The sequence below is a fragment of the Podarcis vaucheri genome (genome assembly GCF_965113315.1).
Source record: "Podarcis vaucheri genome assembly, chromosome: 13".
In the NCBI taxonomy this organism is placed as follows: Eukaryota; Metazoa; Chordata; class Lepidosauria; order Squamata; family Lacertidae; genus Podarcis; species Podarcis vaucheri.
Genome location: NC_138751.1, coordinates 46,490,420 through 46,502,561, shown reverse-complemented (window position 1 = coordinate 46,502,561; position 12,142 = coordinate 46,490,420). Strand labels below are relative to the sequence as shown.

The 12,142-nt window shown below is 42.8% G+C and overlaps 1 protein-coding gene across 1 annotated transcript; it reads left to right on the top strand.

Annotated features, from left to right (window-relative positions):
• Nucleotides 1–442: 442 nt before the first annotated feature.
• Nucleotides 443–9,633, top strand: DCAF7 (DDB1 and CUL4 associated factor 7). Its single transcript, XM_082195074.1, has 7 exons — nt 443–708; nt 2,662–2,820; nt 3,973–4,084; nt 6,368–6,486; nt 7,168–7,377; nt 8,160–8,277; nt 9,194–9,633. The coding sequence occupies exons 1-7, from the start codon at nt 571–573 to the stop codon at nt 9,364–9,366; spliced, it is 1,029 nt and encodes a 342-aa protein (XP_082051200.1). The 5' UTR covers nt 443–570; the 3' UTR covers nt 9,367–9,633.
• Nucleotides 9,634–12,142: the final 2,509 nt, after the last annotated feature.

Here is a 12,142-nt window from a genome sequence, read left to right as displayed (position 1 = left end):
TGGAAGGAATGAGATAGGTTTTAGGTTATGTTATGTTTTTAATAGGTCATGCTATATTCTGGATTATGTTATGTTTTATAGATTATGTCTAAATAGGATGAGAGTTCGGAGATACGTGCAAATGTATATGTGAACCCGGTCTTTGGGTGGGTGTTTGATTTTCGTTGTTGTGTATACTGTGTATATACGGACAATGACAATAAATTTATCTAAATCTAAATCTATCTAAATCTAAATCTAAATCTAAATCTAAATCTAAATCTAAATCTAAATCCATCTTTCATCGTGGCCAGTACGGGGCGGGGAAAGAAATCTCATTGGGCCGCTGGGCTTGGAAGGGAGGAGGGTGTTTGAGCGAGCCGACGCTTACGGGAAGCCAATGAGGAGCGGGCAGCCGGCGGAGTGGCGTCGCGAGCAGCCAACGAGAGCCCGGAGTTTGAATCGACCCCCGATGGAGGAGCGGGGTGGGGGCGGCTTCGCCGTAGTCGTTTGTGTGAGGTGAAGAACGGCGGTCGGCGGGGGGAGGTCGCTGGTTGCCGTGAGGGGCTGACGGAGCGAGCCTCGCCCGCCATGTCGCTGCACGGGAAGCGCAAGGAGATCTACAAGTACGAGGCGCCATGGACCGTCTACGCCATGAACTGGAGCGTCAGGCCCGACAAGCGCTTCAGGCTGGCGCTCGGCAGCTTCGTGGAGGAATACAACAACAAGGTGGGCGGGTGAGCGGGGTCCGAGGAGGCCTCGTCAGCCCGGGGGTTCGGGGCCGCCTCGGGCCTTCGCGCCTCAGTCGGACCCCGGCGGCCCTTCCCTGCTCCGCCGCAGGCTTGCGAAGAGGCCAAGAGCCGCCTGGGGCAGTTGCCCGCACCCCCTCGGCAAGGGTCTTGCTTCGAGGGGCGCAGGCTTGACCGCGCTCTCCGTTGCCAAGCGCCGGCTGAGGTAACTCATGAGGGGGTTTGGTTGTCCCCCGAAGGCGTTGCGCGGCGGAGCAGCACCTGCACGCCTTCTGCTTCACCTGCAGATGTTTCGAGGAAGGTATAGGGCGTCTTTGGGGTCCCCGAAGTTATTGGGGTTGGGGGGGAGTTGGGCCTCAGGGTCCCTTCCGACTCTGTTCTTCCAGGGCAGGCAAACTCGGCCCTCCAGATGTTTTTTAAGACTACAACTCCCATCATCCCTAGCTAACAGGACCAGTGGTCAGGGATGATGGGAATTGTAGTCTCAAAACTGTAGCTCAAGAGCACAGAACCCTAGAACAGGCATAGGCAAACTTGGCACTCCAGATGTTTTGGGACTACAACTCCCACCATCCCTAGCTAACAGGACCAGTGTTCAGGGATGATGGGAATTGTAGTCCCAAAACAGCGGGAGGGCCGAGTTTGCCCATGCCTGTTCTAGGGTTCTGTGTTCTTGAGCTACAGTCCCATCCCATCCCTGACTACTGGCCATGCTGCCTAAAGAGAGTGAATGTTGCACCCCAGCAGCATTGAGGGACTACAAGGTTCATAAATATAATTCATAGGAGAGTTGGAAAGGGAACCTGAGGGTCATCTAGTCCTACCCCTGCATTGCAGCAATTTGCAGCTGCCCCATGGGGGGATCAAACCTGCGGCCTCGGTGCACACACTAACCAGCTGTGAAAGGCTTTGAGACCTTGGTGTCATCATCGGCACCGCACTCTAACCCACTGTGAAAGGCTTGGTGTAGGGACTCTTGACCATGTGGGGAGGTGGGAGAATTGGGGGCGGGAAAGAGAATAGGTTAGGCCACCTGCATCTCAATACAGTCATACCTTCGGGTTGAGCCTTTTCAGGTTGCGCTCCTCGGTGACCCAGAAGTAACAGAACATGTTTCTTCTGGGTTTCGTCGCAGACGCTCAAAATGACGTCATGTGCATGCGCAGAAGTGGCAGATCGTGACACGGGCAGACGCGGGTTGCATTCGCTTCAGGATGCGAACGGGGCTCCGGAACGGATCCTGTTCGCATCCAGAGGTACCACTTTAGTTGGCTATTTTACTTTTGCCCTCTGGGAGAAAAAATCCAAGGCAGGCATGGACACTTCCAAATTATTGCTGTTTATTGAAATGGGGGCGGGCTTTATCTTTCCCAAGGCAACTCAAAGCACCTTACCCCCCCCCCAAAAAAAACCAGACCAAAAATACAGCAACAACCCTTTCCACAGAGATACATTAAAACCAAGGGGGGAATTAATACGTTTAAAACATCCCAACCCCTTCTTACAGTTAAAGGCGAAAGGCCTGGTTATAGAGGAAAGCTTTTGCCTGACACCTAAAGATAGGTAATGAATATGCCAGGGAGAGCATTCCACAAGCGGGGAGCCACTGCAGAAAAGGCCCGTTCTCATGTTTTCACCCTTTCGGCCGCTCCTGGAGGAGGCACACAAAGACGGGCCTCAGATGATGACCGTAGGTTCGCTGTAGGAACCTACAAGGCGAGGTGGTCCTTGAGGTATTGTAGCAGAGTATGAAGGGTTGGGCATCTGTGGCCCTCCAGATAGTTCTGAACTGCAACTCCGAATCATCCTTGACCATGCAGGCTGGGGCTGATGAGACTTGTAGTCTAATAACTTCTAGAGGCCATCAGTTCTCTACCCTGAGCTTAATGTTATAGTTTGGTTGATAACTTGCTTGAAATATTTTTGCTTATAGGTCCAACTTGTTGGGTTGGATGAGGAAAGCTCTGAGTTCATTTGCCGGAATACCTTTGATCACCCATATCCTACTACCAAGCTCATGTGGATCCCAGATACCAAAGGGGTATATCCAGATCTTTTGGCAACAAGTGGTGACTACTTGCGTGTCTGGAGAGTAAGTTGACTTGTTTTTATAAGGTGTTTTCCTGGGGCTAGGATAACCAGTGGGCCCTGAGAATGTTGTGTGAGTAGTCTGACCAACTGCTATAAGTAGTAGACAAACATAGTACTTGGTCTGCTTTATTCTATTCGTAAATGTTTATTAATAACTTCTAAATTCAGTGTTCTACAACTGGAGCTGCAGTCTACTCTAATGTGTTATGTAGATGGGCAGAAAATAAATTGGGATCTAGTGGTAAATTGCTGGGTGATTTGCTGTAGATTGGCAAAAGTGTCTGACTCAGTTGTTTTAAAAATAGCAAAACCCATGAGGCTTTCTCTCTTCTATTTGCCCTATCCTACCCCAGACCTAAATTAGACTGCTGGAATTAAGAAAACTGAGGAGGGAAGCCTTATTGTAGTATTTTATGTGAAAAGATTGTAAGCTCATTTCTGGTACTATAAACAAATTCATGGGAATATGCTTGAAGACAGACTATTGCTTAATTCTAAATTTATATCTGCTCCGTGGCTACAGTTTTTCACCTACCTGTCATTGGTGAACTTCGCTGTTACTAAAAACAACACCCAAAGTAGATTCCACAAGCTTAGTCTTCCCACTCCTTGTGTATGGAAAATGAAAAATAAAGCTCCATATCATACAGTTATAGAGTTGGAAGGAACCTCTATTCCTGCTGACTTAATTCTAATTGACAATCATGATAACACATCTGTTGGTTTCCTTGACCTTGAAAACATGACGTTTGACATTGTTCTTGTTATGTTTGCCATGTTTTATGAGATATAGAACTTTAAAACGATGCCATATGATCTTGCATTGCCAGTGTGTTGCATGAGTTATAAATTGTCCCAACAATGAAAATGTTTGCATATAGAAGGAATGGGAGCTGACTGTAGTTCAGAACAAAACAGTAACTAGGCTTCCCTTTTAGGTTTAATGTTCTGTAGCCAAGAAGTAGGGTCTTGGTCAAACCTAATTTGATTTACACGTGTCTTAACAAAAATAATAGAATCCATGATTTGAACATAATGCGGAACCTATTTAAATCACAATGATTAGCTGCACTGTCTCTTCTCTTGCACTTTTGCTGCAGTGAAATACTATGAAGATTTGGAATGATGACCAATATTTGTAATTTTTTTGCAGGTGGGTGAAACAGAGACCAGGCTAGAGTGTTTGCTGAACAACAACAAGAATTCTGACTTCTGTGCTCCATTGACATCCTTTGATTGGAATGAAGTGGATCCTTATCTGCTGGGTAAGACTGAAATGCTTAATTTGGCAGAGCTTTGGTAGTAAAATGGATAACATTGCCAGACAGGATTTAGTTTGGGTAATGGCTGTTGGTGGATCAGGAAGCTCATTTTTATATGGGCCTTGAAGGTAAATAAAGCTTTCCACAGAAGCATTCCTTCCTGATATAAGTGTTTTTAATCTAACGAAGATAGCTTGGGATTACGGTATATGCCAAAGTTTTTGAAAGGCTGTTGTCGGGTTAAAGTCTACATCAGATAAGTTTTAATATTAGTTGAATTGGCCAGGAATTGTCTTTGCTATTGTGCAGATGATCTAAGCTGTGGTACATTTATAAACCAAAAGACTAGGAGCATTCACCTGTTAGGCTTTCTATATGAACTATGTTGTCCAAGAGACAAGCTTCTGTGTTGGCTTACCTTGTGTTTAATGGCTATACCATACTTCCCTAAAGAGCCTTTTCAGTGGTGTTGCTCCAGTTGTCGAATGCGCTGTCCAGAGAAGCTCACTTAGTACCTATTCAGTGGTCTCTTCACCACCAAAAAAATATTCTCCCAAAATTTTTAGAAAGTGTTCTAGCATTCTTTGAATCTATTACACAGCTGTTATCCCTGGGTGATTTTATTCATATTATACTGTTTTATGGGCTTAACCTTTATAGTAAGCTACACAGGGAATTTCAGTTATTGGGCAGTATAATTAGTAACTTTAATAAATGCACTTCCCAGTTACATAAAGAGTTGGGCAGAGCAATCAAAACCCTCAGTTCACTGTACTGGAAGGGATTTGGGGCAAGTGGTTGTGTGTCTCTCCCATCCCACTGGCCCAACCGTTTCCAGCACCCACAGCCTCTGTTAGCAAAGGAACACCATTGCAAAGGAGTGCTGCAATATGCCTTTGTCAAAATGGCTGGTGGAAGCTATCATTGGCAGTATTTCCACTGGAGGGAACTTCCGGGGTGGGGTCTACACACAGGTAACACTGGATCTCAAGCTGGCCCTGCTGCTGGCATGTGACAGCAGTGAGCCCAATCCAGGCCTCTTTACTGTACCAGTCAGAGAGCTGGTACAATGATGGGGCATTTTTTTCTCCTCCCCCATTGAGATATTCGTTGAAATAAAACAACAACAACATTGTATAGGTGGCAGCTTTCTTTTTTTACTTCCATAATGGTTTGATTTCATAGCTTAAGTGGTGAAGACCTCTTACTATTTAACCTCTCATGAATTGCAGCAGCCCAGCCCACACCCCAACAATCTCAGTTTAGGAGAAAATACCCCTTGCTTGTTGTCACTATAACCACAGTTAAATCTGCTGCATCTCTTAGCTGTATTTTTCATCTCCCCCCACCATCCATTTTTAATGTAACTTTTGATTATCCTGGAGTCTAGAGTAAAAGTACAATTATTCACTTTGGTAAATTTTGTTCATGTTGAATTTACATATTGTTATAATAGACCATACAGTCGTACCTTGGAAGTCGAATGGAATCCGTTCCGGAAACTAAAACACAGATTCTGATTGGCTGCAGGAAGCTCCTGCAGCCAATTGGAAGCCCCATCAGACGTTTGGCTTCCAAAAATAGTTCACAAACTGGAACCGTGTCCCAAGCTTTCTGGTGAAATATTTAATTTCCAATTTAAACACTGGATGATTTGAGTTTAAAACATATTTCTTAATTAACACTTGAAAAATGACTGAAGATTACACCTGTATCTTAAAAGGAGACTGGCGCGACTTACCTCCAGGCTTCAGCAGAGCTGCCTGCAGTCCCGGGCTTCGCGCAGCTCTGCGCAGCCCTAGGGAGCCCGGCGCGAAGTCGCGTCAGTCTCCTGAGAGCTGTGCAGAGCTGCCTGCAGTCCCAGGCTTCGCGCAGCTATGCGCAGCCCTGCCTGCATTCCGAAGCCTGGGGCGCGCTGAAGAGCGCGTCCGGGCTTCGCACAGCTCTCTGCAAGCCTGGGGAGACAAGCGCGACTTCCCGCCGGGCTCCCTAGGCTTGCGGATAGCAGGCTGTTCTCGGGGCTGGGGTCGGGGGAAGCTCAGGCTTCCCTCGCGCCAGGGGGGAAATAATTTTTTTTCCCTTTATTCCCCCCCCCCAAAAAAAAAACTAGGTGTGTCCTATGGGGTGAAAAATACAGTAGTTTGCTTTGTGTATAAAAGGAGAATGGAGAAGGCAAGTCATCTTTTAGGTCAAGCATTATGAATAGCATAAGGTGTTGTGTATTGCTGTTTATTCATTGCATCAAAGAAGAGTTATTAACATTGGTGTTTTTCCTCCCCACCCCAGGTACCTCTAGTATTGACACAACTTGCACTATCTGGGGTTTGGAGACTGGCCAGGTCTTGGGAAGAGTGAATTTGGTGTCAGGCCATGTCAAGACCCAGTTGATTGCCCATGATAAAGAGGTGATGGTGCACTTTTTCTCTTGATTTCTCCATTGTGGGATTTCAGATTTGTGTAATTAGTAAAAATTTGTTCCAGTCTATAAAATGGGAATAGTGACTTACCTGGCAAGTGAGTGTATTTGTGTCTGTGTGTATGCTATTAGTTCTCGAGAACCAAATTCTTCTTTTTTCCTCAAAGTACAGTGGTACCTCGAGTTACAAATGTTTCAGGTTACAAACTCCACTAACCTGGAGAAGTTACTTCGAGTTGAGTACTTTGCCCCAAGATGAGAACGGAAATTGTGTGCCGATGGCACAGCGGCAGCAGGAGGTCCCATTAGCGAAAGCACACCTCTAGTTAAAAATAGTTTCAGGTTAAGAACGGACCTCCGGAACAAATTAAGTTTGTAACTAGAGGTACCACTGTAATTCAGCTGTTCAGGGGGATGTATACAAAAAAATTAAATATTTTGCATAAGAAGTAGACAAAGCTCACTTTCACGGGGAGAGGGGTGGCAGTGCCCTAGCTTCTGATTGTGTGCTCAGCCCCTTTTTTATCTACTTTTAGGGATTTCTATGACATGGCTGCTGTACATCTGGGTTTGCATGATAAAACTTTGTTCGGTGTGAAGCAAAAATCTTGGTATTAGAGGCAATATCATTGTATTTTGTCAATTTTCTCTGCCTTTGGTGTATGAGCAGGTCTATGATATTGCATTCAGCCGCGCAGGAGGTGGGAGAGACATGTTTGCTTCTGTTGGTGCTGATGGCTCAGTGAGAATGTTTGATCTGCGGCACCTGGAACATAGTACAATTATATATGAGGATCCTCAACACCATCCTTTGCTTCGCCTTTGCTGGAATAAACAGGACCCGAATTATCTTGCAACAATGGCAATGGATGGCATGGAGGTGAGCCAGTGTTCTGTAAGGGTGGCCAGTACACTTATTGGAATTGCACGTGGATGGTATTGACACTCAACACTACTTAGACTCTTGGTCTTGATGGGCATGTTTTCTGGATACCTGTATAAAGCCATGGAACATTTTTGTTTCTGGGATTCCTTGCAGCCTTGGCACACAGTAGCATGGAGGAAAGCAGTCAGGCACGTGTCCTTGTGTTAAAAAGGAGATAGAAGCCATACTGATGCTGGTAGCTACCATGAACAACTTGAGTCTAGAAGAAGTCATGATCCCCATGTAGACATGTCAGTATGAGATATCCTGCTCTTGGCCACACAATTCTTTTGTGGGGTGGACAGGCTGACTTAGCTAAAGTAATGGGGCATAGTGTCCTGAGCAGGTACTTCAGAAACAGGAGTGTGTATTGGAAATAGCTTTGTGTTAGTTTCTCAATTTTTTAAAATTTATAATATGTGAACTGGACATAACAATACATAAAATGCTGATTGATCTCAGTTCCCCTTTGTAACATGCGGCTCATCAGGCACTACTGCGCATGCGCTCTCTCTCTATATAATAATATGTTTCACTATTAGAGGAGTATAAAAACACTGTATTCATTTGCAACGAAAAGGGTATACTTACTTGAGGAGATAGGGGTACAGCATATATGTATTGTGCTCTGAAGATAGTATAGTAGGTAATGAAATACCATTCATAAAAAGTCTTTGTGGCTTCATCAGAGGTAGTATAAAACTTCACTATTCTTTGTATTTGTTTTCTCCACTAAGGTGGTGATTTTAGATGTCAGAGTTCCTTGTACACCTGTTGCCAGACTGAACAACCACAGAGCATGTGTCAATGGCATTGCTTGGGCACCACACTCTTCTTGTCATATCTGCACAGCTGGTAAGGATGAATGATTCTTGTAACCTCTTCTTTTCATATGGGTGTTTCAAGTTCCCTTCAAAGTATGTGTATGAACTCAAAATAGTAATCCGCTTTGTTTGCTATTGCTGGTTTAACTATTATTATTTCTCTGTTCACCCATAATGCTTGCCGTTTGTGCTCTTCTCTAATTCAGAGTATCTTGTTAGTATACTTTGTATACTTAGTAAGCTAGTATACTTGCAGCTACTTTTTATGAATAATTTTCTTGAAAACTTTGAATACTTAGTAAGCTAGCATACTTACAGCTACTTTTTATGAATAATTTTCGTGAAAAGTATAGTCCATTATACACAGGCTTACCTCAAGTTATGGGAGCTTTAAAGCAACCCTAAAACAAAAGTGGTAGAAACGAAAGATTATGAAGCAAGTTAATTTACTTGCTTTCATTTAATTAAAAAAACCCAAACCATATTGGGTACCAGCCATACGTTGCATATGTTTACAAATGTGGAAGGAGTGGTGGATATGACTCTTCTTGCTCTGAATTTGATCTACTAATGAACATAAATCCTTTTGCAGCAAAAAGATTAGCAAATTTCTAGGTTTTGAAACATTTCCATAAGGAAAGGTGTAAGAATTTTTGGATTAAAAAAAAACCCTTTTTGATTACTTTCCCTTAGCAGTTCAGTCTTACTGTCCATTACAAGAATTAACAAATATTATTAGATAACAGATCGTCCGCATTTGAGAAACTATAATATATGTAAAACGTGTCAGGAGTCAAAACCCAATCATAGATAAAAGTCAAATTATACTCCTTAAACTTTTGCTTGTGTGGTTTTGTGTCCATTTCATTCCTGAGTACATGGACCACTGAATAATTGTGCGAAAGGTGGTTTCTTTTACCTCTGATTCTACATTTCATCTTTGTCAGCGGATGACCATCAAGCACTTATCTGGGATATCCAGCAAATGCCTCGTGCCATTGAGGATCCAATCTTGGCCTACACAGCAGAAGGCGAAATCAACAATGTACAGTGGGCATCAACTCAGCCGGACTGGATAGCAATCTGTTACAACAACTGCCTGGAAATCTTGAGAGTGTAAAAACAGTTGGGCACTGAGGAAAAAAATGGAACTGGGTGGTGGTCTTTGCTCTCCTATAAATTTTTAAGAACAAAACTCCATCTAGAAAGTGCCACTGGCTATTCTAGGAAGACTCAGAACTGGCATTGATGGGTAAATGTTGCTGTCGTCTCCCTCTTTCCCCACCCCCCACCCCCACCCTGTGACTTAAATGCAGGGATATGCTGAGCCTTTCAGACCCTCTGGGAATTTATTATTACTTTCAATTAAAGTTATGTATATATGTCAGCCATTTGTGTTGAGTATTTGTATTGAATGAGTAATGACACCAACTGGCAGAATGACACCCTAGCAGAAATAATACGTTGCTGCTGCAGATGCCTAAAAACTGTTCAGAGTTATAGTAATGGGATGTGAAGTTAACTTTCTGTTAAGTAATTTTTCACACATATCTTCTCTACCCCTTCCCCCGCCCATGGCAAGTCAAATTTCTCTTGATACTAGTGCTGAATCTTGTAAGTTCTCTGCAACTAAAAGTCCATTACTATTAAAAATGTTCTTCAACTATAAGGGAGCAGGAGCAGTCACAAAGCCTAGCTGGCTCTTGCAGAAACTTCCTGAAGCGAAGCTTTAACATTGTGAACTGCTGGTTATTAGATTTGTTTCTCTCTCTCTCTCCTCTGTATGACAAAGGCCTCTAAAATAAAACTGTATACAGTGTTGATGCCAACATAGCATCTAGTTGGATAAGTACAGTTCCTAGCTTTGCACTGTGGTTGTTGCCTGCCCCTCACAAAAATGTAAGGACTTCAGCCACAGGTGATCTTACTTGACTCCAAGAGGCAACAAGCATTTTCTTAAAAGTACGGTTGCTTCCCACCTTCTAAGAGCAGCTTTTATCCTAGCACTATCCAGAAAAATGCAAAAATCCTTCTTAAGGTAGTGTGGAAAACGTGATGTTTCAGGAGCAGTGACAGGATACAGCTGGCTCTTGCAGAAACTTTCTGGAGTGAAGCTTTAACTTGTATATGATAATATGGGATGGCATTGTTTTTCTTGGAACATTACTATGACCAGACATGTGTAATTCATTATGAAATACACAAGCTTCTCTTACATAGCTATGGTGGGATGTTGCCTCTTATTCCCATATCAAGGCACACTGAGGCTTATGGTAGGTCTTCTCTGACACATTAAAAAAGAATGTATTTGTGATGGTTTCCACCCCCTTCTCAGAAGCTCTTGTAGGCTGGCCAAGCTGGCTCCTGCAGAATTCAGAGGGGAGCCCCCCAAATGGTGTATCAAACCATTTTTCCACAGTTACATGAGGCACTGGAGGAGGGGAAGTGTGTTGAGAAGACTTTCAGATGTTAACCACCAGTGATGTACATAATGAAATGTGACAAACCTATTGGTTATTTGTTTTATAGTACTTGAGTACATTAGTGGGGAAATGTGGTAACTGGTGTGTAAATGTCTTCGTTTCAACAGTACTGGTTGTTCTTGCCCGAAGACGAACATGAAGTATGAGAGAGAATTAAATGCCTGACTTTCTCATCTTTTCTCCTCTTCCCTCCCTCAGCCAATTTAACTAGCTAGTACATAGAAAGTAGCTTCTTGTGGTGGTAGTTTTTTTAGTCCCGCGGAAATCAAGGGACTAGATTAAATCCAAATGTTATTTTTAATCTGTTAATAGGAGTTGGACAGTACTGGTTAAAGGCACTTGACCATGGGCTGCATAGCACTGGTCCTAAGGCACTTCAAACATGGGCACATGGGAGACTTAAGGATGTGCTCAGTAAAGAAACAGGTCTGTAATTCACTAGCAGAGTGGTGCTGGGAGGGGCTGAGTTATTGGTTATGTGATGGAGTATGAACTCGTGGTATGTTTTTTGAAAGGAACAAAGATGTTTTTAGTGTACAGAATATGAATATGAGCTGATTTTTTTTACTAATCAATACTAAACGGTAAGATGTTAACTTATGTACTGTACTCCCCAGTGTGATTTCCGAAAGATGTCAACTTTGTAGCATGACTGTATAAAGTTCCAGACTCATTTTTGCTTTCTTTTGTTCTTTTCAAATAAGCAATAGCACTGACTCTACTTGTGTTAATCTTTTTCTTTTTCCCATCCCACTCTTAGAGTGTTACATATATATATATTCTTACCCAGTGTTATTGGGGAAACTTGTTACTGAACTAGACTTAATCTTACCTTATGTGGCGGACAATAGTTAACTTGTTGCAATATTCCCAGTTGATTTTTATGGAGAAATTATAATGAGATGGACTTATCTTGGTCTTTGAACACCTGCTTTCTGGAATTATATTAAAGACTGTAAAAATTTAAGACAGTTTTTTAAAAGGTTTGAAGTAGAATGCTGGATTTTTAAAGATACTGATCTTCCTTTCTCTGTATACTTTTGTTTGTTCCATTCCTAGTTTTTGTGTGTATTCTGCCTTTCTTACGTTTTAATAAAATGGAACATTTCTAAAATGCATGGTGATGTAAGGGGGAAGGCATGAATAAGACCCAGACAGTTCTTTTTATCTTGTTAAACATTGACTTAACAAGAGAACAGTCTTAAAAATGTATTTTTCCATGGTTCCAGAAATATGAAAGAGTGCCACTTATAAAATAATCCATCATACAAGTCTATAAATGAAAGTGGCCAGAAGCTTTTATTTTGGGGGAAGAAAATCTAGCCTTACAAATGAATGCTAATGTGCAGGAATTGCATTTTCTGTTCCTGTCTTGCAACGACACATTGCTAAACAAGAAAGAGGCTTATAAAG